We start from the raw sequence: 23,271 nt of genomic DNA on the forward strand, positions 1-23,271 counted from the left end.
CACCCTCCCTTGCCTGGTCTCCAGATTGCTATTCACCTGGTAAGAACCAAGGTGGGTGCCTCACTGTAGTGCACCAGGTTGTGCACACATTGCACCAGGTAGCCCATTATACAGTATAATGGGCTACCTGGTGCAATGTGTATAAGGGGCAACCTGGCGCAATGTGTATAACGGGCCCGACCTGGCTCAATGTGTATAAGGGAGGGGGGGTTTGGCTGATCAGCGGCCGATATAATTGTGTGTGTGTGTGTGTGTGTGTGTGTGTGTGGGGGGGGGGGGGGGGGGGGAGGGGCGGCCAATATCATTGTGCCCAGGAGCGGCCTGACCCCTATATTCGGCCCTCAATGTCACTCTACTAGTGCAGTTTGGGAGAAGCTACTTTAAAGAACAGGAAACGTACAGGTCTAAATGTTTATTGTTTCACTTCACAGAATTCATGTGTGTTTTAAAAGCATGGTATCTTTGGTCCTTTGTAAATTTCGCACATTAATAGAACAAATTTCCATCTAATAGAAACTTGCATTTTTCCAGTTACAACAAAGAAAGAAAAACAAAAAAAATTAAATATGTATGTAAAAAATATATAAAGTACCAACATTTTTAAACTGAATACAAAATAGATAAACAAAAAAGGGACGCAAGATAACAAAAAAAAAAAAAAAAAGTCACATTTTTATTTTCCTTTAAATCTTCATTAGTAGTAGTGCATGTGTAGGTCTCAGCAAGCCTTCATTTCCTAACGGAAGGAGTCTGTCTGTTGGGAACGAGAGCTTGGTCATGAAAGGGTTTGTTGCTCTTAAAAAATTTTTTTCCAGAAAACGTTGCCAATGGCGACAGTCATTGGGTGCCTGATTGTGTCCTGACAGACAGGGCCCTCATATGCTGAATACTGTTAATATAGGACATCGTACTACTCCACTTCAGACAGCAAGCTGACTGGTGGAAAACAGATTTTTCACAGTTCCTGCATTCCAGGCGGGTCGGTCTAAAATGTAGAGACTCAAGTACAAGACTATAATGTAAACATGAAGCATTAAAAAAAGGTAGTTATAATAATAATAAAAGGTCTGAACAGAAGGCCAATAATTTCAATTTGCTGTTAAAACTTTACAAAATGGCAGAACCAAACGTCTCTGGCTACTGGCACACCGTGAATAGCCATAACTTTTTCACTGGCCACTCTGGAGAACATTTACACTGCTTGATAAGTCTTAATTTATGTAAAATGCCGATTACAAATCATCTGACAAAGATCTGGTTAGAAGCAAAAAAATAAACATTCTTGATCATTGACACATTTTAATATTCCAGACAAAAGTTCTTATTTGCAAAAAAAACCTAAAGGGAGGTATTTAAATGCATAAGGCTATGGCAGAGCAATTCAGTCTTTCCAGTGGGATGGAGGGAGCAGTAATTACTCCAGCAGAGGTAATAAATGCACAAGAAAAAAAAAAGAAAGTGCAACTCCAACAGCAATAATCAATGATATGGCAGGAATATGAGCCAGAAAATGTAGTTATTATTCTAGACTGTACAGTACAGACCTCTTGGAAATACAGGTGTAAAAAAGGGGCCATTAATGCAGTCACTAGCTGTAGTTCTCTTTTCCTGTAATCTCAATAAAGTTTTACAACACAAAACAAATCATAAATTTACTGAAACAGAAATAAAAAAAATACATACAAAAAAAAAAAGAGAAGAGAACAAATCTACAAAACAAAACACAGGTGGAGAGGATAGGATTATAGGATGAATAGTCGGAAGGGCACTAACAAATTACTTGTGCTTGCATCATGATCTTTAAGCATCAAATCTGATTGATTTAATTCCTTGTCACATATAAACATAGGGAGGAAAAGGAAAAGAAAAAAAAAAAAAAAGTGTGTATCACACACAGCAGTAAACAGCCTGATTGTGTATGCACATAATGGATAATCTCTTGGCACATACAATTCTTGGGAGAGTACAGGCATTGGTATGGTAAGATGGACAAACATTTTAAAGTGCTAGATTTGGCTTGATGAGAAAGTTATTGCAAATCACTAGAACTCTGCCAAGGTTTCTGCAAAGGTGATGGCTATTCTACAGTGCGCTGTCTGTTCACGACAGACAGTACATTAGTACAATATTCTGGCTCTCCGCTCAAGAGGAACTTCACATGGATCTAGGAGTACAAAGGAAAAAAAATTGGGAAACATAAATACAAAAGTAAAAACTGGGCTTTAAAATTGGTAGAAAGTGTCTTCTAGGGTCCCCCCTTCCCAATTTACTCCACGGTCACCGATTTGGCCAAGTTTCTCGGACAATCCACCTAAGGAAAAACAAAGGGGTAGGTTATAACCCTATCAGGAATGCTGCATGTATTATAGATGCCTAGGAATCCAGATTTCACAGTGGTTAATAGGAGTGTACAAAGCAGGGTAAGCGTCCTAACGCTACACAGAGAAGTAGCTTACATCGTATCCTCTGAGCACAGCGAGATGGAAAGCAAGGAGTTGTAGGGGGATCACACTCAGAATTCCTTGTAGACAATCCACTGTGTGAGGAACTTTAATTGTGCGTTTGATTGTATTAATGGTTTCTACATCTTCCTTGTCACAGATTACTACTGGGCGGCCCTGGAGAGAGAATGGCGGAAGTCAGATAATACAATAGTGATATGCAGGTCACCCTCTAGTCAGCGTATGGTCCCGGGCCTACCTGTCTTGCAACCACTTGCTGCAGTGCATTTTGGCACTTGGTGTAGGCATGATCCCGCATGATGATCATGATGACTGGCATGAGTTTGTCCACCAGGGCCAGGGGACCGTGCTTTAGCTCCCCAGCCAAGATCCCCTCTGAATGCATGTATGTGATTTCCTTAATTTTCTGTAAGATGACAGGAATTTAGGTTATAAGCGCTCTATATGAATTAACATTAATGAAGGAGTGATATTTTTAAAAAAAGGCTACTACTCGTATACAAGTAGTTCATGAGAAGGAAAGGGATATACACAAATACCTACCAGAGCACCTTCCAAGCATGTTGCATAGTGAAACCCGCGACCCATGATCAATACAGATTTCTGCTGATACAGCTCTACTGCCAGCTTCTGGATCTCATCATCGAGGCTCAGCACCTCCTTAATGTTGTCTGCCAGAGAAGGAAGTGTTGTGTTACACAAAACCCATTGTGGTGTTCACAAACCAGAAGCCTCAAGCGCAGGTCATAAACCATAGCTCTACTATTATGGATAGATTATACCAGTGGTTACCAAATTTGGTCTTCAAGGCACACTTACAGTCCAGGTTTTAAGGATATCCATGCACAGATGTTTTAATCAAAATGGATGAGGTACTAACCAAGTCACCTGTGAAAGGTTATCCTTAAAACTTGGACCATTAGGGTACCTTGAGGAGAGTCTGGGCATCACTGGATTATACTATTGTAGATGCATTGTATATGTGATTTCTAATAAAGGTGAGTACACACGCACCGATGCAGGCTAACGGCAGATACTGACTACACTGTGCCCGGAGGCATGTAGTCCGTATCGGCCCTGCTTGCACACACTAGATTTCCTTGCGATGCCGTCCCGTGGGACCGCGCATCAGCATCGCAAGTGCATACACACGATGTGATATGCATGGTTTCTGTGCAATATGGACTATATAATCAATATCGCACTGAAAATCGCACCGTGTGTATGCAGCTAAAGACACAGTAAGTTGGGGTTCACTACGGGTGGCCGGCGGTCGGGCTCCCGGCGACCAGCATCCCGGCGCCGGGAGCCCGACCGCCGGCTTACCGACAGCTTGGCGAGCGCAAATGAGCCCCTTGCGGGCTCGCCGCGCTACGCGCGCCACACTATTTTATTCTCCCTCTATGGGGGTCGTGGACCCCCACGAGGGAAAATAAGTGTCGGTAAGCCGGCGGTCGGGCTCCCGGCGCCGGTATACTGAGCGCCGGGAGCCCGACCGCCGGCAAACAGAAGACCACCCGTAAGTTGGCATTACCAATACCAACACTAAACCACATCCTACATGCGGTCTGATGACCATGCATATTTTGTTACTTAAGTCTTATAATTAAAAATAGAATAGGGGCTATTTTGGCTAGGATGTTATAGTTAATAACCTCTTTGCCACGGAGACTTTTGGTCACCCTTGTGAAAGATTATTTTAGCACTTTAAGATGGTCACGTTCCATCTAGATTGGTAATTTATTTATACGCTGCACTAATACAGGGGACTCGCCTCTTTCAGATTAGGGTACCCCTGAATTTGTTGAAGCCATGATGGTGAACATCTTCCCCCAGTGGTGGATAATTTCTGTAGTGTAAAGGCCAGTACTCGCTGGCAGATGTGGGGAGAGATGCGTGCTGAGCGAACCGCTCAGCAGACATCTCTCCCGCCGCTCAGCACAGCGCGATGTGTGCTGAGCGTGCGGGGGGGCGCTCATTTCACCCAGCGGGTAGAAGTGAGCGACCCGCTAGATTGGCCTGCATGCAGGCTAATCTAGCGATAGCGATGCGCGGGGCTGCGCATCGCTATCGCTGTGAGGGGTGCACACGGAGAGATCACTGCTTAAAATCTAAGCAATCTAGTCAAATTGCTTAGATTTTAAGCAGCGATCGCTCCGTGAGTACCCCCCTTTAGGGTAATTCTCTGGTGTTCATACTTTCAACTCATTAGCACTTTATAGTATATGTTGAGGATGAGTCACCCTAATCCTTAGCACTGAAGGTTATTTAAGGGGAAAAGCCCATTCCCTTATCTCGCCCCATACACCAGCACTTGCAGGTATGATTATGTCTAAGTAAATATAATTTCTTGCTTGGTGTCCAGTGTAGAAACAGAATTGTATTGTAGTGAAAGAGCAGAATGAGACATCCAGCAGGAGCAAGGATATTACCTGGTAGGACTTTCAGGCCTTGCAGAATTTGTTTGCGGCGCTCCTGCACAGATATGCGGTCATCACAAACTAAGAGTGCAAACATTACAAGTGCCACAAACTGGCTAGTGTATGCCTGTAGACAGAAAGTCAGAATTAATCAGATCTCTTCCAAATCATTTTTTCCCCCGATATATAGATACAACTGGGACACTGGAATGAAGCCGGCTTTACTGGCATCACATTGGGTAAATATGAGCAGGACTCCATGGCTGGCTGTATAGTCTACAGCTACATGTATAATAGCTGCAGCTAAGTGCTCACCTTTGTGCTGGCCACACCTATCTCAGGCCCAGCATTAATGTGGACCCCACAGTCAGTTTCCCGGGAGATGGAACTGCCAACAGTGTTTGTGATTCCCACAGTCAGGGCGCCACGCTCTTTGCAATATCGCAGAGCCAGCAGCGTGTCAGCGGTCTCTCCTGAAGGACAACAGAGAAACAGCTTTTCATATTTCTATATACCTCAAACTAGTGGTAAGAGGTTTCCCTATGGTGACACTATCAGGCAGAGGACAACTAGTATTTCTAGCTGGTAAGCATGGTAACCACGTGGGTGACTTCATTTAATAAATCACCAACATTGATCAGAGTAATGTAACAAGGACAGAATTATGGTTTAACCACTTAACGGATGATTTTTCCCTTCAAAAGCGTTAACATTGTTTTTTTTTTTTTTTTTTTTATTTAATAAAGTTGAAAAATTATTTTTAAAAATATTTAAACATTATATTATGCACATCTGCAGAACGTATCTCCTCGTCAAAAACAGGGGGGAGAGGGTGGGACGGCGCAGTTGCATGAAATCTAAGTGGTTAATTACAATAGGGATCTCCACAACATCCAAGCCTGCAAAGCTGGTGTGAAAACATGTACACAGTGATGGTAATCTTAACGCTCTTACCTGACTGGCTGATGAAGAAGCCCACATCATCTCTGAACACTGGTGTTTTCCGGTCCAGGAAATCACTGGCCAGTTCCACCATGACCGGCAGTTCTGTGAGTTCTTCTAAGATCTGACGCGTCTGAAGAGGAGATGGGGGCACGGTTACATACAACAGCCCTCAATGGGTTTCCAAACTGTACATCAACTAAACAATATACCTTCCAATAACTGCACCCCTTCAAGAATAAATAAATAACCCAACAATGCTCCAGAAACACTGTTCTTCTGGTATAAAGCCAGATATATTAAATATGAAACTATAGTTAGATTCCTCAAACATGTTGTAGTTTTATCTAGACATTCCATTAGGTGTAATAATTATAGGCTTACTTTTAAACATAAAAAAATATATATATATATATAATATATATATATATATATATAATATATATATATATATATATATATATATATATATATATAATTTTAATACCTACCGGTAAATCCTTTTCTGCTAGTCCGTAGAGGATGCTGGGGACTCCAAAAGGACCGTGGGGTATAGACGGGATCCGCAAGAGATATGGGCACTTTAAGACTTTAAATGGGTGTGAACTGGCTCCTCCCTCTATGCCCCTCCTCCAGACCTCAGTTGTAGGAACTGTGCTCAGGGAGACGGACATTTCGAGGAAAAGGATTTTTGTTAACTAAAGGTGAGATACATACCAGCTCACACCACAACACACCGTACAACATGGCTTTTAAGCAATCCAGTTAACAGCATGAACCAAAAACAGCAACAGGCTGAACATAACAGATACACAACCTCTGTGTAACAGAAGCAATAACTATCACTACTGCAAAAAACAGTCCGCACAGGGACGGGCGCGCTCTACGGACTAGGAGAAAAGGATTTACAGGTAGGTATCAAAATCCTATTTTCTCTTATGTCCTAGAGGATGCTGGGGACTCCAAAAGGACCATGGGGTTTATACCAAAGCTCCAGCCCGGGCGGGAGAGTGCAGACGACTCTGCAGCACCTATTGGGCAAACATGAGGTCCTCATCAGCCAGGGTATTAAACTTGTAGAACTTAGCAAAAGTGTTTGAACCCGACCAAGTCGCCGCTCGGCAAAGTTGAAGCGCCGAGACTCCTCGGGCAGCCGCCCAAGATGAGCCCACCTTCCTGGTAGAATGGGCCTTCACAGACTTCGGTAACGGCAATCCGGCCGTAGAATGAGCATGCCGAATCGGTTTACAGATCCAGCGTGCAATAGTCTGCTTGGGAGTAGGAGCCCCAATTTTGTTGGGAGCATATAGGGCAAACAGAGCCTCTGATTTCATAATCTGAGCCGTTCTGGTGACATAAATTTTCAAAGCTCTGACTACATCGAGAGACTTTGAATCAGCCAAGGCTTCAGTAGCCACAGGCACCACAATAGGTTGGTTTATGTGAAACGAAGAAACCACCTTTGGCAGAAATTGTTGACGAGTTCTCAATACCGCTCTATCCACATGGAAGATCAAATAGGGGCTCTTGTGAGACAAAGCCGCTAATTCCGACACCCGCCTTGCGGATGCCAAAGCCAAAATCATGACCACTTTCCAAGTGAGAAATTTCAACCCAACCTTTCGCAAAGGTTCAAACCAGTGTGACATAAGAACTTGCAACACCACGTCAAGGTCCCATGGTGCCACAAATGTAGGTTGGATGTGCAGTACTCCTTTCACGAAAGTCTGAACCTCTGGAAGTGCGGGCAATTCTTTTTGAAAGAAAATAGATAAGGCCGAAATCTGCACTTAATGGAGCCTAATTTTAGGCCTGCATCCACACCTGCCTGCAAAAAATGGAGGAAACGACCCAGCTGAAATTCTTCCGTAGGAGCCTCCTTGGATTCACACCAAGACACATACTTTCTCCAAATACGGTGATAATGCTTCGCCGTAACCTCCTTTCTAACCTTAAGCAGAGTGGGGATGACTTCCCCGGGAATACCTTTTCGAGCTAGGATTTGGCGTTCAACCTCCACGCCGTCAAACGCAACCACGGTAAGTCCTGGAACACGCACGGCCCCTGCAGTAACAGATCCTCTCTCAGAGGAAGAGGCCAGGGATCTCCTATGAGTAATTCCTGAAGATCCGGATACCAGGCCCTCCGTGGCCAATCTGGAACAATGAGTATCGCCTGAACCTTTGTTCTTCTTATGATCCTTATCACTTTTGGAATGAGTGGAAGTGGAGGGAACACGTATACAGACTGAAACACCCATGGAGTTACCAGGGCGTCCACTGCACTGGCTTGAGGGTCCCTTGACCTGGAACAATATCTCTGAAGCTTCTTGTTGAGGCGAGACGCCATCATGTCTATTTGAGGAATTCCCCAACGACTAGTCACTTCTGCAAAAAACCTCTTGATGAAGACCCCACTCTCCTGGATGGAGATCGTGTCTGCTGAGGAAATTTGCTTCCCAGTTGTCCACGCCCGGAAGGAAGACCGCGGACAAAGCGCTTACATGTTTTTCCGCCCAGCGGAGAACTTTTGTGGCCTCCGCCATCGCCGCTCTGCTCTTTGTTCCGCCCTGGCGGTTTATGTACGCCACTGCTGTTACGTTGTCCGACTGAATCAGGACAGGCAGACCGCGAAGAAGGTGTTCCGCTTGTAGAATGCCGTTGTAGATGGCTCTTAATTCCAGAACGTTTATGTGCAGACAAGCTTCCTGGCTAGACCATTTTCCCTAGAAATTTTTTCCCTTCATGGCTGCTCCCCAGCCCCGGAGGCTTGCATCCGTGGTCACCAGGACCCAATCCTGGACCCCGAACCTGCGTCCCTCTTGGAGGTGAGAACGCTGAAGCCACCACAGGAGAGATAGATATTCTGGTCCTGGAAGATAGGCTTATTTTCCGGTGCATGTGCAGGTGAGACCCGGACCACTTGTCCAACAGGTCCCACTGAAACACCCGGGCATGAAACCTGCCAAATGGAATGGCTTCGTAGGCTGCAACCATCTTCCCCAACACCCGAGTGCATTGATGAATAGACACTCTTGCCGGTTTCAGTATCTCCCTGACCATGTTCTGGATTTCCAGACCTTTTTCCGCTAGGAGAAACACTCTCTGCAGTTCAGTGTCCAGGATCATGCCCAAGAAAGACAGCAGAGTCGTCGGAATCAACTGTGACTTTGGCAAATTTAGGATCCAACCATGTTGTTGCAGAACTGTCAGGGAGGTTCTTAGCAACTGCTCCTTTGATCTCGCCTTTATCAGGAGATCGTCCAAGTACGGGATAATTGTGACACCTTGCTTGCGTAGGAGCACCATCATTTCCGCCATTACTTTGGTCTTTCCACGGCACCGAGGGTTTTCACCAAACGACAACGTCTGAAATTGATAATGACAATCCTGAACAGCAAACCTCAGGAAAGCTTGATGTGGAGGATATATTGGGACACGTAAGTAGGCATCTTTGATGTCGACTGACGCCATAAAATCCCCCACTTCCAGACTGGAGATCACTGCTCGAAGAGATTCCATCTTGAACTTGAAACTTTTCAAATATAGGATTGAGGGATTTTAGGTTCAGGATCGGTCTGACCGAGCCATCCGGCTTTGGTACGAAAAACAGGCTCGAATAAAACCCTTCTCCCCATTGAGACGGGGGTACCGTGACAATCAGAATCAGAATCAGCTTTATTGGCCAGGTGTACTCACGTACACTAGGAATTCTTTATGGTACAATGCATCGCCAAGCAGCAACATGGAGGAAAAAAACGTAGCATACATTACAAACATTACACATATGAGTTCATACTGCACATATGCAACTGTACAGTAGACAGATTATACATTTAGGACTAAAAACTAAGGCTGCTTGGCAGAGCAGCACCGAGGCAGCCATCCGCGGCGCCAACTAGAACTCACACAATGCACATAATACAGAAGATTTAAGTATTACATCAAAAGATAAACCACACAGACAAAGACACAGAAAGAATAATGCATGATTGGTGTAGGCATTTTGAGTAATAACCTCCAGGGGTTGTGTATTCCACCCTCACAAGGCACCAGGTGCGGCAGCCATCTTAGGCGCACTGCGTAGGATTACCCAGGGTGGAATAGTCCACCCATAGAAGAGAACACAAAATGGGGAGATTGCAGAGTCCTTAAGTTCAGAGTAGGGTTCCAATAAAAACATCAGGTCCACACATTTTTCATCCCATCCACAAGCGCACCAGATAAGGCAGCCATGTTGGGCGCACTACAAGGTTACACAGTGGGAGATGAGCCATACAGGGGCCAAATGCATGTATGGGAGAACTGACACGTGTGTAGGAGTATGCTATACCCTGCATGGAAAGATCCAAATGAAGCACACCCCGCCCACAGGGGAACCATCCGAGGCAGCCATGTGGGGCGCACTGCATAGGTTACTGCTGGCAGGGTGTGCAACCAATGGAGGTACACATTACGGGAATAGCACACAGTGGGGTGGAAGTACCGTGTAAGAAGAAAGAGAAGAGAAAGACACATTTGCAGGAAAACTGTACTAACATTATTTTGTGAAAAAGATAAATGTCCTGGTTTCATGAGAGCAGTGCGGGTGGATGTGAGAATGTGGGGTGCACACTAATGTCCAATGGAACTGACCCAGCAAAGTCTGGTCCTGATGCGCACGTCCCTCAGTTCCCTGCTGAGCTTGAGGGGTAGTCCCGGGGGCAGTCATGATGTTCTTGGACACAGAAGTAGTAGGCATTGGTCCTGGTGTTCTCATGGCAGAGGTGAGGAGAGGCCACATAATGTTCCAGATTTCTTTCTTGATGCTGTTTAATGTTTGTTTATCTGTTTTTTTAACTGTTCATTTTCAAGACGCTTAGAGAAGGAACGCTTTGAGTATTGGAACGCACAGCTGACATGCACAGCTGTGCATGGTTGAAGTTACAGATATACTATGGGAAATTGACCCAACTACAGCTGAGGCAAATGTCCCACTAATCAAAGGTGTTACATTACACAGTGATTGACTAAACAAACACCAGCCCAGTGAGCCTTAATTAAATATGCGGCACTGACCAAGCTTTGAAACGCAGGTATTTTAAATTACAAACAAAAGCATAAATCACAAAACTGTCTAACAAATGATTTGAACATACATTTGGAATATAGATGATTTGCATAGATGCAGATAGCAATAGGCAGATTACAATGACACGCTGTTGACACAGTTTTTGTATCACAGCGCACACTACTTCCCTTTCTGGCAGAGAAACTGGCAAGGCTGATTTGAAAAATCGGTGGGGGGGCACGTCTTGAAACTCCAGTTTGTACCCTTGGGACACTATTTCTAACACCCAAGGATCCAGGCCTGAGTGAAACCAGACCTGACTGAAAAGTCGGAGACGTGCCCCACCGGTATGGACTTCCGTAGAGGAGCCCCAGCGTCATGTGGAGGACTTGGCAGAAGCCGGAGAGGACTTCTGCTCCTGGGAACCTGCCACAGCAGGCTACCTTTTTCCCCTTCATCTACCTTTAGAGGCAAGGAAGGACGACCCTCTTCCTTTTTTGTATTTATTGGGCCGAAAGGACTGCATCTGATAGTGAGGCGTCTTTTTCTGTTGTGCAGGGACATAAGGAAGAAATGATGACTTACCCGCGGTAGCCGTAGACACCAGATCAGCGAGGCCGTCACCAAACAAGACACCACCTTTATATGGGAGAGCCTCCATAGCTTTCTTAGAGTCGGCATCCGCATTCCATCGATGAATCCACAGTGCTCTCCTGGCCGAGACTGCCATGGCTTCGGCCCTTGATCCCAAGAGGCCAATATCCGTCGCCGCATCCTTTAGGTAAGCTGCAGCGTCCCTGATATAACCGAGAGTCAAAAGAATGCCATCCCTATCCAGGGTATCCATGCCAGATGCAAAGTTATCTGCCCACTTACCAATAGCGCTACTCACCCATGCCGACGCCACGGCATGTCTGAGCAGCGCACCCGTAGGTGACATAAATGGATTTTAAGGTAGTTTCCTGCTTACGATCCGCAGGGTCCTTTAGGGCAGCCGTGTCAGGAGACGGAAGCGCCACCTTTTTGGACAGTCGTGACACAGTCTTGTCCACATTGGGGGATGACTCCCACTTTTCCCTGTCCTCAGAGGGGAATGGATATGCCATTAGAATTCTCTTGGAATCTGCCACCTTTTGTCAAGAGATTACCAAGCTTTTTCAAAAAGAGTGTTCAGCTCATGAGAGGGGGGAAACGTCACCTCAGGTTTCTTACCCTTATACAAACAAACAAACAAACAAACAAACAAACCCTTGTATCAGGAATAGTAGGTACTTCTGTAATATGTAAAACGTCTTTAATTGCCACAATCATGTACTGAATACTCTTAACCAGTTTCGGATTTAACTGGCCTCACTATAGTCGACACTGGAGTCAGAGTCCATGTCGGTATCAGTATCCGCCATCTGGGTAAATGAACGCTTTTGTGACACTGAGGGGTCTGGACCTGAGACAAGGCGTCCTCCATGGATTTTCTCCATGTTTGGGTCTGAGAATCAGATTTATCCAGCCTTTTAGTCAATAACGCCACATTTGCATTCAACGTACTCAACATATCCACCCAATCAGCAGTCGGCGGTGCCGACAGTCACTCCCTGCGCCTTATCCGCCCCACTGTAACTTCCTCCGGGGAGGAGCACTCAGCCTCAGACATGTCAACCGACACGCACCAACACACTGGCTATAGGGGACAGACCCACGGAAAGCCTGTCAGAGAAACACAGAGGGAGTTTGCCAGCTCACACCCCAGCGCCTATCCCGGTACGGATATACACACTGCCTCAGACCTGTTTGCGCTTTTTTTTTTATCAAGTGATAATAGCACCAATTTACTGGCCCCCCCCCCGTTTTGCACAGTTACTTGTGCAGACGTGCGGAAGTCCGGGCCAGCGTCTCTGCATCCTGTGAACAGAAAATGGCGCTGGTAAGCTGTGAGGGCTAAGCCCCGCCCCCTCACCGGCGCGCTTCAGTCCCGCTCAAATTCAAATTTTTTTATACTGGCGGGGGTTATATCTAGTGCCTAGGCACTTCCAATATATATATTTTAGCCAGTTTTTTTAACTTCAGTAATCATGGTGCCCAGGGCGCACCCCCTGCAAGTGCCGCCGTATGTGTGTGGGAGCATGGCGCACAGCGCGACCGCTGCGCGGTACCTCAGTACTGAAGTCTTCTGCCGTCACTGAAGTCTTCTTTTCTTCTTAATACTCACCCGGCTTCTATCTTCTGGCTCTGTGAGGGGGGTGACGGCGCGGCTCCGGGAACGAGCAGCTAGGCGCACCAAGTGATCGGACCCCCTGGAGCTAATGGTGTCCAGTAGCCTAAGTAGCAGAGCCTTTGAACTCACAGAAGTAGGTCTGCTTCTCTCCCCTCTGTCCCACGATGCAGGGAGCCTTTTGCCAGCAGTGCTCCCTGAACACAATAAACCTAACAAAAGTCTTTTTTTTTTTTTTTTTCACAGAGAAACTCAGGAGAGCTCCCCTGTGAGTGTCCAGTCTCTCTGGGCACAGAATCTAACTGAGGTCTGGAGGAGGGGCATAGAGGGAGGAGCCAGTTCACACCCATTTAAAGTCTTAAAGTGCCCATGTCTCCTGCGGATCCCGTCTATACGCCATGGTCCTTTTGGAGTCTCCAGCATCCTCTTGGACGTAAGAGAAATTAAATTATTACTACTACTGATAATATTATTAATAATAAATAATTTACTTTCAATGTTAAATTGAGCAATTTCCACACTACGCAATGCAATCTTTTATAAACTACTAAGATATGGAATTGGGTAGTTGCGATTTATTTATCTTTTCAACAGTACTTTCAGTGTCTGTAAATAAAAACCCCTGAAGGTCATTAACAAAAGTAAGAAAAACACTTGCTTGTTACAAAACACTGAATTGAAAGAATTAGCGCAGGGTGGAAACGGACCGCAAAAATCCAGCTGACTGCCAATCCTGAATATTTGAAGCAAACCAAAATTAATTTAACACACTTTGTCCAAGTTCACATTCAAGCACATTTAACTCTGGAAAGAAAAGTGAGCAACCCTTAGTTACAGCGACTCAATGCTGCATTCATGAATTGGCGAATGCAGCATAAGTTGCACTCCAAAGAGTAATGAGTGATGCACCCCTAGGGGGATACTTCTAGAAGTGTGGGTTTTCATAAGTGGAGATGTAGCCGACAGCAACCAAACAGGTTCTACTTATCATTTATGTAACAACTTCTAGCAGATAACAGCTAGAATCTGATTGGTTGCTATGGTCAAAATATCCACTTTTGAAAACCCATACTTCAGTACATATAACCCATAGGTGTGCACCAGGGTGTACAGTATATGCTGCAGGGGACACAGACCTGATAATGTACTTCACATACAGATGGGTCCACCTTTATCTTGGTCTTTAATAGGATTAATTGAGCCAGGTCAGTCAGATTTAATCCCCTGCTGTAATGACTTAATCCCCTGCTGTATTGTTCTCTGTATTGTATTGCAGGTGAGAACAATAGATGAATGGTTTATGTTAATAAACCATGGTGCACCTATGCGCAGCAGAGAAGCCAAGATGAGTGTGGACCCATCAGGACACGGAAGCGATTTCACACATCTCTGATGGATTCAGGTTCTTCCTTGCAAACCCTACATGGTAGCCAATAAAGGGATACTTCTAACAAAATATACATTTTTCAGGGTTCAAACAAATATTATTGCCAGTTATGTATTACAAATAGAAGACAGAGAAATACAGTAGTCCCAGGATAATGAATACTTACAGCAACTCCAGCATGATAACTGGTTCCACAGGCAATGAGGATTAGTCGTCGACACCTCTGGATTTCTTTCAGATGGTCCTTTAAACCTCCCAAAATCACTGTTAAATATTAACGAGATTGTTCATCTTGGCAGCAGGCACTTATTCCAAATATAAAAGGCTAAGAGGAACATGTATAGCCTCTCCTTGTAAAAGCAAATAGCAAAGCAGGGAAAGACTACAATATGCATTTAAACGACAGTCTGTCTGGCTGCCCACTTACAGGACAATAGATTTAAATGTCATTATCAGTAGCAGGTTTCACTATTAAACTCTATCGCCCCTGGCAAAAAAACTCCTGGTGTATGTAGATGTATGGGGTGATATTTTGAACTACTTTTTAGACGCCATTTTGTCCATGTGTAACTCCATTTTGTATATGTATGACCTCATTGCTTTATGTATGTACTTTTTATTAGGATTAGTGCTTTGCAGACATATAGGGGTATATTCAATTAGGGTCGAAAACTGCCGTCTGTCGAAAAGACGGCAGTTTTCGACTTAAGGTCGAATAGTGATTCGACCTATTCAATCCCAGCTGGGGTTTTTTTCGACAAGTCTGGGAATTCGACTTGTCGAATAGTACGTGAATTGGCGGTATACCTGCAGATTCACGTACTTTTGAGTGATTCGACAGGATTTGGCCCCGTTTCTGGCCATCTCAGTCCAACATAAAAAAATGTCAGACTGAGATGTGGGACCCAGAGGAGGAGGAGAGCCGCAGGGAGACGGGAGGGGGGGGGGGGGGGGGGGGGAGCCGCGGGCTCACGCTTGCTGGAGCCGGGTGGACACTGTTGTGAGGTCGGCCGACTGTGTGACATCCTCCTGCAGCGCTACTGTAGTGCTGATCTCCTCCGTCTGCCCACGGCTGTCCCCGCGGCTCCCCCCCTCTCCTCCTCTGGGTCCCTCATCTCAATTCGACTTGAAAAAGTCGAATTGAGATGGGATTGAATAGGGGTTGTCAGATCCATTCGGACAAATGCATGTCGGAATGGATCCAACCCTAATTGAATATACCCCATAGACACCAGTTAGAAATATAGTCTCACATTAAGCTCCACAGCTGTCTTTCACCTTTGACCTAGTGTGAAAGACATAGTGAGTGGAAAGTGTATACAGCTTTTAGGCTGGCTGATTATAATAAATGTTCCTGTTATCAGTATCTCCGATGGAAACTGTCTAGTAAGATGTTTGGGGTATTGTATTCATAAGTAGGTGAAAGGGTGCAGTTGTCCAGGATAACATAAATTGCGTTATACTGACTGACTACTGCACCAAGCTTCACTGACCCTGAATGTAATATCTGTTAAGACAATGTTAACGTATCCTTGCAGGGGTATAAAGCCTAGAGACTTACGCATAGCAAGGAGTTCCGATTGAAGCTAGGTCTGTCTGCAGCGGACCTAGATTTCTACAAATCCCCTCCAGCTTTTAACTTGTGACAAAGTTATTAGGCGGGACCCTGGAGAATGACTGAACTACATTAAACTACTTAATTGATGACCATCATCTGGGACAGATCTTAAAACATCTGAGATAAGAGTCAAGTATTTTAATTTTTTCTTGTTATTATTGTAACGGACTATAACTTGTTACTTGCATGTTTTCATTATTGTAACTTAGATAAATAAATGCTTATCCTTTTTAATATGTCCTGTGTCAGTCTCCATATTTAACACATTGTATCCCAGAACCTGGTTGCTTGAGATTTTCAAACGACAACAGTAGAATTAAATCGCTTACTAAACACAGCAATCAACAGTTCTTACCTGTTAGGTCATCAAAGTTGACACGCCCTCTCATGGTGTTGACTACGGACTCCGGCTGCTCAAAGATTTCCTTCTGCATGAAGGAGCTGAAGTTACCTGTATGTCAGAGGTAAGGAGAGGGTGTAAAGTGCGAGATCATTCAACAGACTGCAGCTACCACTGATACTGTGACCTCCTCTTAAATAGACCTCCCATTACACTCAAATCTACTGACCAGAATAAACACACATCATCTAATCTCATAAAAGTGCCTCCTATATAATTATTCTTGATCAAGTCTCCAGGACATTTGTGCTCCCTCCCATCCAAGTACTAGGAGACCCTCTAATGTGCCCCATCAGGCATTTCCCCATCTCTGCATACTTCTAAGGTTCCGATAAGGATCACAGTACCTCTTTAACGAGGCCCACTATGGTTCTACATGAATCTTACATCAATGATATAAGACTATGTTTATACCACAGCCTCAAATTCACTTATTACATTGTAAATTGTAAGCATTCAGCAGCAGCGTGTCTTACATTTGTGCCCCCTTGCACTTCTCTATAAACCACATTGGCCTACTTATTTAGCTTGTCTCTCCAATAAGCATTGAGCCTGTGTGATCCTTAAATGCAAAGCCTGAAGTGGGGGACAAGACCCATGCAGTGCCCTCCTGACACGCACCCTTCATAATCTGCTGCAGCTCCATCTGCAGGGTCTGAATGGCACGGGCTGGGTGGTCGCCTGCGCTTCTCTTGATGCGGTGGATAGAGAGGCGCCCATCCACCACAGCTGCCACGTCATCATCTTCTAGGTAGATGACTCTGTTGGTATGTTCAATTACAGCACTGTAAAACATATGGGCACAAGGTGTTAAAGTATATTTTTACATAGCAGATTTGTAAATATGAGTCAGTGTTAGCATGAAAGAAGAAGGATACAGATCACAAATATACGTGTGAAAAACTGCATATACCAGAGCAATAAGGAATACACATAATTCTATAAACAGATAATGTTCCAATATAAGGCAAAATGCTGAATAACGTGCTCCCACAGCACACTGGTCCTATAACAGCCTATGCTTTTGTTGCTGGTGACCATAGTGACAACTAAGAATACAAACCCTTCATAAACTTTCATGCTGTCACTTCAAAAGGTAATTATGTAGTATGTACATTTTTTTGAGCTATTTGTGGCATCTGAACAGAGTCTGGTGACTGTAACACAGGGCAGGGTAGATAATGTGCAAAACTCAGAGGAGGAGAGCCTGCACTATAAAGCAGACTACTAGATTTAAATGTGTAGATAACTAAAAATGTATGTAATGCAGACTCGGCCAAAGCTAAGTTCCAGGCTGCAGAGCTGCACTTGAAAGCCCAGAGATATGCGCTGAGCCTGGCTGTAATAATTCTGAAATGTATTGACTGTGCACTGTCAGATTATAGGGGGGGTGGGTGGAAGAGAGAGAGAGAGAGAGAGAGAGAGAGAGAGAGAGAGAGAGAGAGAGAGAGAGAGAGAGAGAGAGAGAGAGAGAGAGAGAGAGAGAGAGAGAGGAGAGAGAGAGAGAGAGAGAGAGAGAGAGAGAGAGAGAGAGAGAGAGAGAACATGCCGACGGGATCCCATCGGTCGAAATACCGACGCCGCGCATCACAATCCCATCGGAGCTTGGGATCCAGGCATCAAAATACCGGCGCCTGGAATCCCGATTGTTCTGAAAGCTGGACGCGGGTCTGGGAGGTTAGTTTTAGGCATTACAAGGGGGTTAGGGTGTGGGGACGGGAAGAGGATGGTTAGGTAACGGACAGGAGGGGGTAGGCATTTACAATGGGAGGTTAGGTTTAGGCAGCGGGGTAGGAACCATTATGGTTAGGCACCACTAGGGAGGGTTAGGCACCCACAAGAGAGGGCTAGGGTTAGGGTAGGGGGCAGTGGAGGGTTACGGCACTTTCTGGGGTGCTGTCAGGAATTTGATGGTTGGGATGTTGCGGTCGGTATTATGGCCACTGGCATTCCATCCATGGGTATATTATAGCGAAACTCTTGGGAAGTGTACTGTGCTAAGGGAAGTTTATATGCCTCACAGACACACATGTAATGACATGGTAATTATGCCTTTGATTAATCATTTGCTCTAGGGCCAGATGTATGCTTGTTTTTGGGTATTCTGCATATGAAAGCTTCCTGGAGACGTCTTCCATAAGGAAGACTGGTAGGTGTTAAATCAGATTGTGTTTTAAATCCAAATTAATTAGTTTGCTTCCCAATGATTAAAATATAGTGTATGATAAGTGGTACATATAACAAAGGAGGAACAATAGACAAGCCCCTGTGAAATGTAAGTATATTTAATTTTGGGACAATGCCTTCCAGAAGAGGCTTGGGGCTAGATCCCTGCTGTGCTATGTGCTTTTTTCTGTATATAAAGGGCTTATGTAGATCCTCTTAATCTGAACAAAATCTGCATGCTATGTATACTGTATGGTCCTTTTCAGGACACTTATCTGGAGCTAAACAAACATCTACTTGCTTCAGGACACAGGCATCTACAGTACTTGCAGCCTGTGACCACCAGCTTAGCACTAAATGCTGTTCTGTTCTCGGACTGTCCTGGGTTAAGACCAAGCGTCTCCAAGCTCAAGCCCTTTGTCTGCTACCAACCAGAGGCTGATCTACAGTAAGTAGCCAGTGAGGAATTAGCAGTCCATTAGGTGTTGCAGCAGCATGAGCATACATACTCAAAAGTTAACAGTTCCAGATGTCGGGTAGGAGCCTTGTAGTGGCAGTAATAGAATACCTGGGGAATAATACAATGGCACAACCTGATCCAATACCAGGTATGCTCCCAAAACCTTATTTCTCTCACCTGGCATCTGATTGCAAAGTAATATTCCACGGCCTTCTCTTCCACAAACAGGCAAGTGGTGCTGTCCACTCGGGGCAGTGAGCAGCCACCTTTCTTCTCTAGTCCTGCAGTACAGAAGGAGACAGGGGTTTGTCCTCTTGTTGTAGGTATTCGGTAGGAGCAGGAAGAGAAGTCAGTAAATTTCAGGCCAATCAGAGGAAATACAGCTTGCGGCAGAGCAAAGCACAGGTCAGCTCTGACAGGAGTGAAGATAGTTATGTTGTGGTAAAGACTACTAGTTGTGTGCGTTCCACAAAGCTCAGAGTTGGCATCCTGTTGGTGCATGCGGGAGTACTAGGACAGTAGTGAGTTAGGCTATGTCGGTGAATAGTAAGTCACAGCTGCTCTCTCTGTACAATGTCAGGGGATCCATACATAAGAAGGTGCAGAATGAGACACTGAGGAACAGAGAGATGTGGAGCATTACAAAACATGTGTATTATTAAGAATTATTAGGTCCAGCTTAAATAAAGTGTGAGCATGATCTAGAATGATGAATTTTGGAAATGGGAATATGAATGGCATGTGTATCTGTGACTGCTAGCAAGCAAAGCCTCAGGTAAGGACTGTAGCATGCTGCACTGCAGCCTGGGTGGTGTCAGTACAAGCTCTATAGCAATATACTGTAACTGGGCCGTTGGCTTCTGCTAAGCCGTTACAGATTCCTTATTTGTAAGGAATGTCTGACCTCACTAGAGGTGAATGGAACAGGTTACTGTGCTCACACTGGATAACCAAGAAGTATAACCCTGCTCAGCTATCCTGTACCACAACATAAGAAACGCAAGACAAGAAGCAGTGAAATAAAAGCTTGCAGTTTATAGAGTAATATGATTAGTTCCCAATAAATGGTCTTATTTAGCCAATGCAAAAACATCCTAGAAGGCAAGCGGTAAGAAGAAAAACAAATATATATAAAAAAATCGGTTGGTCATGCCCCGAAATGGATAGAAGAGGGTAAGTATTTTTCTGTTCTGGTACTGTTTCCACTACTGTGAGAGAAGAACCTGTACTATGTAATACAGCATGTGTTACTAGGACAGAGCCCCTTCCACCTCCATCCTATACAGTGCCACATTCCAATGCAGTTTGCCCAATGCAGTTTGCCTTTAAGCTACACTCATATCATCTGCTTAATGATCAGACAGAACATTTTCTCCAAATAAGAGAACGTTATGTGAATGAAGTTAGTAACATTTTTGAGGCCACTTAAGAGATTTTTGCAATTTAAATAGAGATTCATTATGAGCGGCCTTACTTCACAGCAATGAACAGTCTCTTGATGCTTTAAACCAAGATTAAGGAGGCATCGTTTATTCCCAGAATTAATATAATTTCCAGGTCTCAAGATGATTAAAAAGTAAACAAGTTGTCCTTATTTTATGGTGAAATAGTGCCATCTAGTGTAGAAACTGGGGAAGTCCAAAATGATTTTGCCAATAAGTGCTTCCAATGTTTAGGACTGTCCTGCCTGAGCTTTTGATTATGCATGGTGTACACAGAATACTAGAAATAATGGGGATCTATTCATTTATATTCACAGTATAAAACAAAAAACTTAAACCAGGACAGGACAATGGATGACTATATTGAACTAGAACTTGTTGCATCTTCTGTATCACTAGTTAGCAGCCTGTCAAAATGATGGACAACATAACAGTAACATCAACCCCGGCAGCTGTGCGTGCCCAAACAGAGAAACACTTGAATTGTTCCATTGGGCGCCATCTAGTAGCTGCCCACACGCAAAGCACAAATTCCCCCCATAGAGGTAAGGAGCCTTTTATTATATAGGATATACCCAGAGTAGTTGCAAATTGTCAGAAATACAAGTTGAGGGTGAGAAGGAGAAAGTCAGTCAAGGGTATTTACTAAGCAGAGGCAGCCACGGCATATAACAGGGCAATAACATTAAATGTAAAAAGGTGTTTGGCATGTAATAATATTGCCCTATAAAATTGCAAGTCCAAAACCATTGACAAGCAGCGGCTTTGAAAAGCACTTCTTAGTAAATATACCCCTCAGTCATCAACAGACCAATAGGTCAGACATGGAAGACTGTTCACTTAACAAAATGTGGTTTCATTTTACCAATCCAGTCACTAGTGGGTTATGGGACAAACGGGATGTAGTTAATATCACGGCAGTCGGGATACCGACCGCCGGGGCTATTCCCACTCGTGGGTGTCTACAACACCCATAGAGTGGGAACAGAACCTGTGGCGAGTGCGAGCCCGCAAGGGGCTTCCCAGCGCTCACTCTGCTGACGACGTTCTGACGGCCGGGATCCCAGTGTCGGTATACTGACCTCAGGATTCCATCCCCAACCCGGACATACAAGAGTCTCAGTTTTACAGTGTAAGATCATATAGTGGGAGATATTTCAAATCTTGAAAAGATATAAAGAGGAGAGAGACAAAGAACCAGCCAATCAGCTCCTTACTGTCATGTCACATGGTGTGTTTATAATAAATTGGAATTGTGTCTTTCATGGTCTTGTGGGTGTCTAGAGAATAATAAAGAGCTTGAGATCCTGGTGTTCTTAATCAATTGTAATTTTTTGAGCTATGTATACATAATTTAGTCTTAAATACTAGGTGTGCCTACAAGGCCATGTTTATATCCTGCATACCTTAGTGCTATCTGCGATTTGTATTTTACATAGACCTTCATGGAAAACAGTACCAGGAACCTGAACAAATAATCATTAAAGTCTTTTTCTAGGAGAAGGAATAATGTAAGAGAAGGCTGGGCAAGGCACCTTTATCCATTACAATGGACAGTCCCTCTAGAGGATAATCCATACTTTGTGTCACTGAAAGGACAATGAGAAAATGCGACAGCACGAATCAGTTATCACCTTGAAAACAAAGGCAAACGATGCATTGCAGGGCTCTGAAATGCATACAGTCACATACGTCGGTCAGGGTCACCTTGGTATGTACAGGCACTTTGACACGTGACAAGAGGAGTCTGTCAGGAGATGGTACAATAAATGCATTACAATCACCTGGAGATGCAAGTGTAACAACTGGCAATAGTGATGACAGACTTCACACAGTTCTAGAACACCCTTCCCATTATACCTGGCCCAACAGAATCCTCACATTCTCTGTGGTGGCCATAAGCCACACTCCTGAATAATGGATCAGCCCACAAAATGAAGTCTGTCTGGTAGGGTTTACCCGGCTTACCTGAGCGGTAGAGGATAGGGATGTGATCTGTAGATAGCTTATGCTCACTTAGCACACCAATCAGAAGTGGACTACCCCTCCTGCAAGGTAAACAGGCAGATGTAATGTTACCAGCAACATCAGCAGTCCTGAGAGTGCTCAGTCATAAGGAGAAGAGTCTAAGAATTAGAAGCTGGTATTACCTGGTCCCGACGGCCTGGCCTGGGAAATGCACGCTCTTAAACACCAGTGCAAAAGCACCTTCCTGTCAGATAAAGCACAATGTAGGTGTTCGCAATCAATTAACAGCAAATCATGCAGAAACTAAGCACTGTGACAACGTGCATGAAAAAGTAACAGACACATGGACATTAAATAGGCATGCATAGTCCATGAACAAGCATTACAATGAGTCTAGTCCTTTAGCAAACGCAGTAGGATGCTCACCAGCTGCTGGATAACCCGCTCTACCAGTGTGGCAAAGCTGATGTCATTGTTCTCCCGGTTATCAAACATATATTTCACAAGCTTGGCAATGGTCTCAGTGTCAGTCTCAGACTCAAACTCGTAGCCTTTACTCTCCTGCAAACATAGGTAACAAGAGGATGATTACATAGCATCCTGATGTCCTGCTTCAGTCATTTCATTATTTTACTACAGAGCAAATCGCCAATGGTCAGAATATCGGGGATGATTGATAAGTACCCGTGTTTGAAGACAGATGGTGCCACTGACGTCAAGCCTGCATATCATCGTTTCCAAACATAAA

At 44.5% G+C, this 23,271-nt stretch overlaps 1 protein-coding gene across 1 annotated transcript in view; it reads right to left on the reverse strand.

Moving 5' to 3' along the window:
- Positions 1-399: 399 nt before the first annotated feature.
- The window catches only part of LOC134936804 (glutamine--fructose-6-phosphate aminotransferase [isomerizing] 1-like), a 51,449-nt gene continuing 28,577 nt past the window's right edge, over positions 400-23,271 (reverse strand). The window contains exons 6-20 of the mRNA XM_063932065.1: positions 22,950-23,084; positions 22,706-22,767; positions 22,524-22,603; positions 22,091-22,144; positions 19,277-19,394; positions 17,109-17,272; positions 16,443-16,538; positions 14,636-14,733; positions 5,837-5,957; positions 5,198-5,355; positions 4,895-5,009; positions 3,006-3,133; positions 2,701-2,868; positions 2,457-2,618; positions 400-2,311 (exon numbers count right to left, since the gene is read on the reverse strand). Coding sequence (XP_063788135.1) covers positions 2,267-2,311; positions 2,457-2,618; positions 2,701-2,868; positions 3,006-3,133; positions 4,895-5,009; positions 5,198-5,355; positions 5,837-5,957; positions 14,636-14,733; positions 16,443-16,538; positions 17,109-17,272; positions 19,277-19,394; positions 22,091-22,144; positions 22,524-22,603; positions 22,706-22,767; positions 22,950-23,084 — 1,704 coding nt within the window. The 3' untranslated portion in view covers positions 400-2,266. The remainder of the gene's footprint in view (positions 2,312-2,456; positions 2,619-2,700; positions 2,869-3,005; positions 3,134-4,894; positions 5,010-5,197; positions 5,356-5,836; positions 5,958-14,635; positions 14,734-16,442; positions 16,539-17,108; positions 17,273-19,276; positions 19,395-22,090; positions 22,145-22,523; positions 22,604-22,705; positions 22,768-22,949; positions 23,085-23,271) is intronic.

This window comes from Pseudophryne corroboree, chromosome 6, assembly GCF_028390025.1.
Source record: "Pseudophryne corroboree isolate aPseCor3 chromosome 6, aPseCor3.hap2, whole genome shotgun sequence".
In the NCBI taxonomy this organism is placed as follows: domain Eukaryota; kingdom Metazoa; phylum Chordata; class Amphibia; order Anura; family Myobatrachidae; genus Pseudophryne; species Pseudophryne corroboree.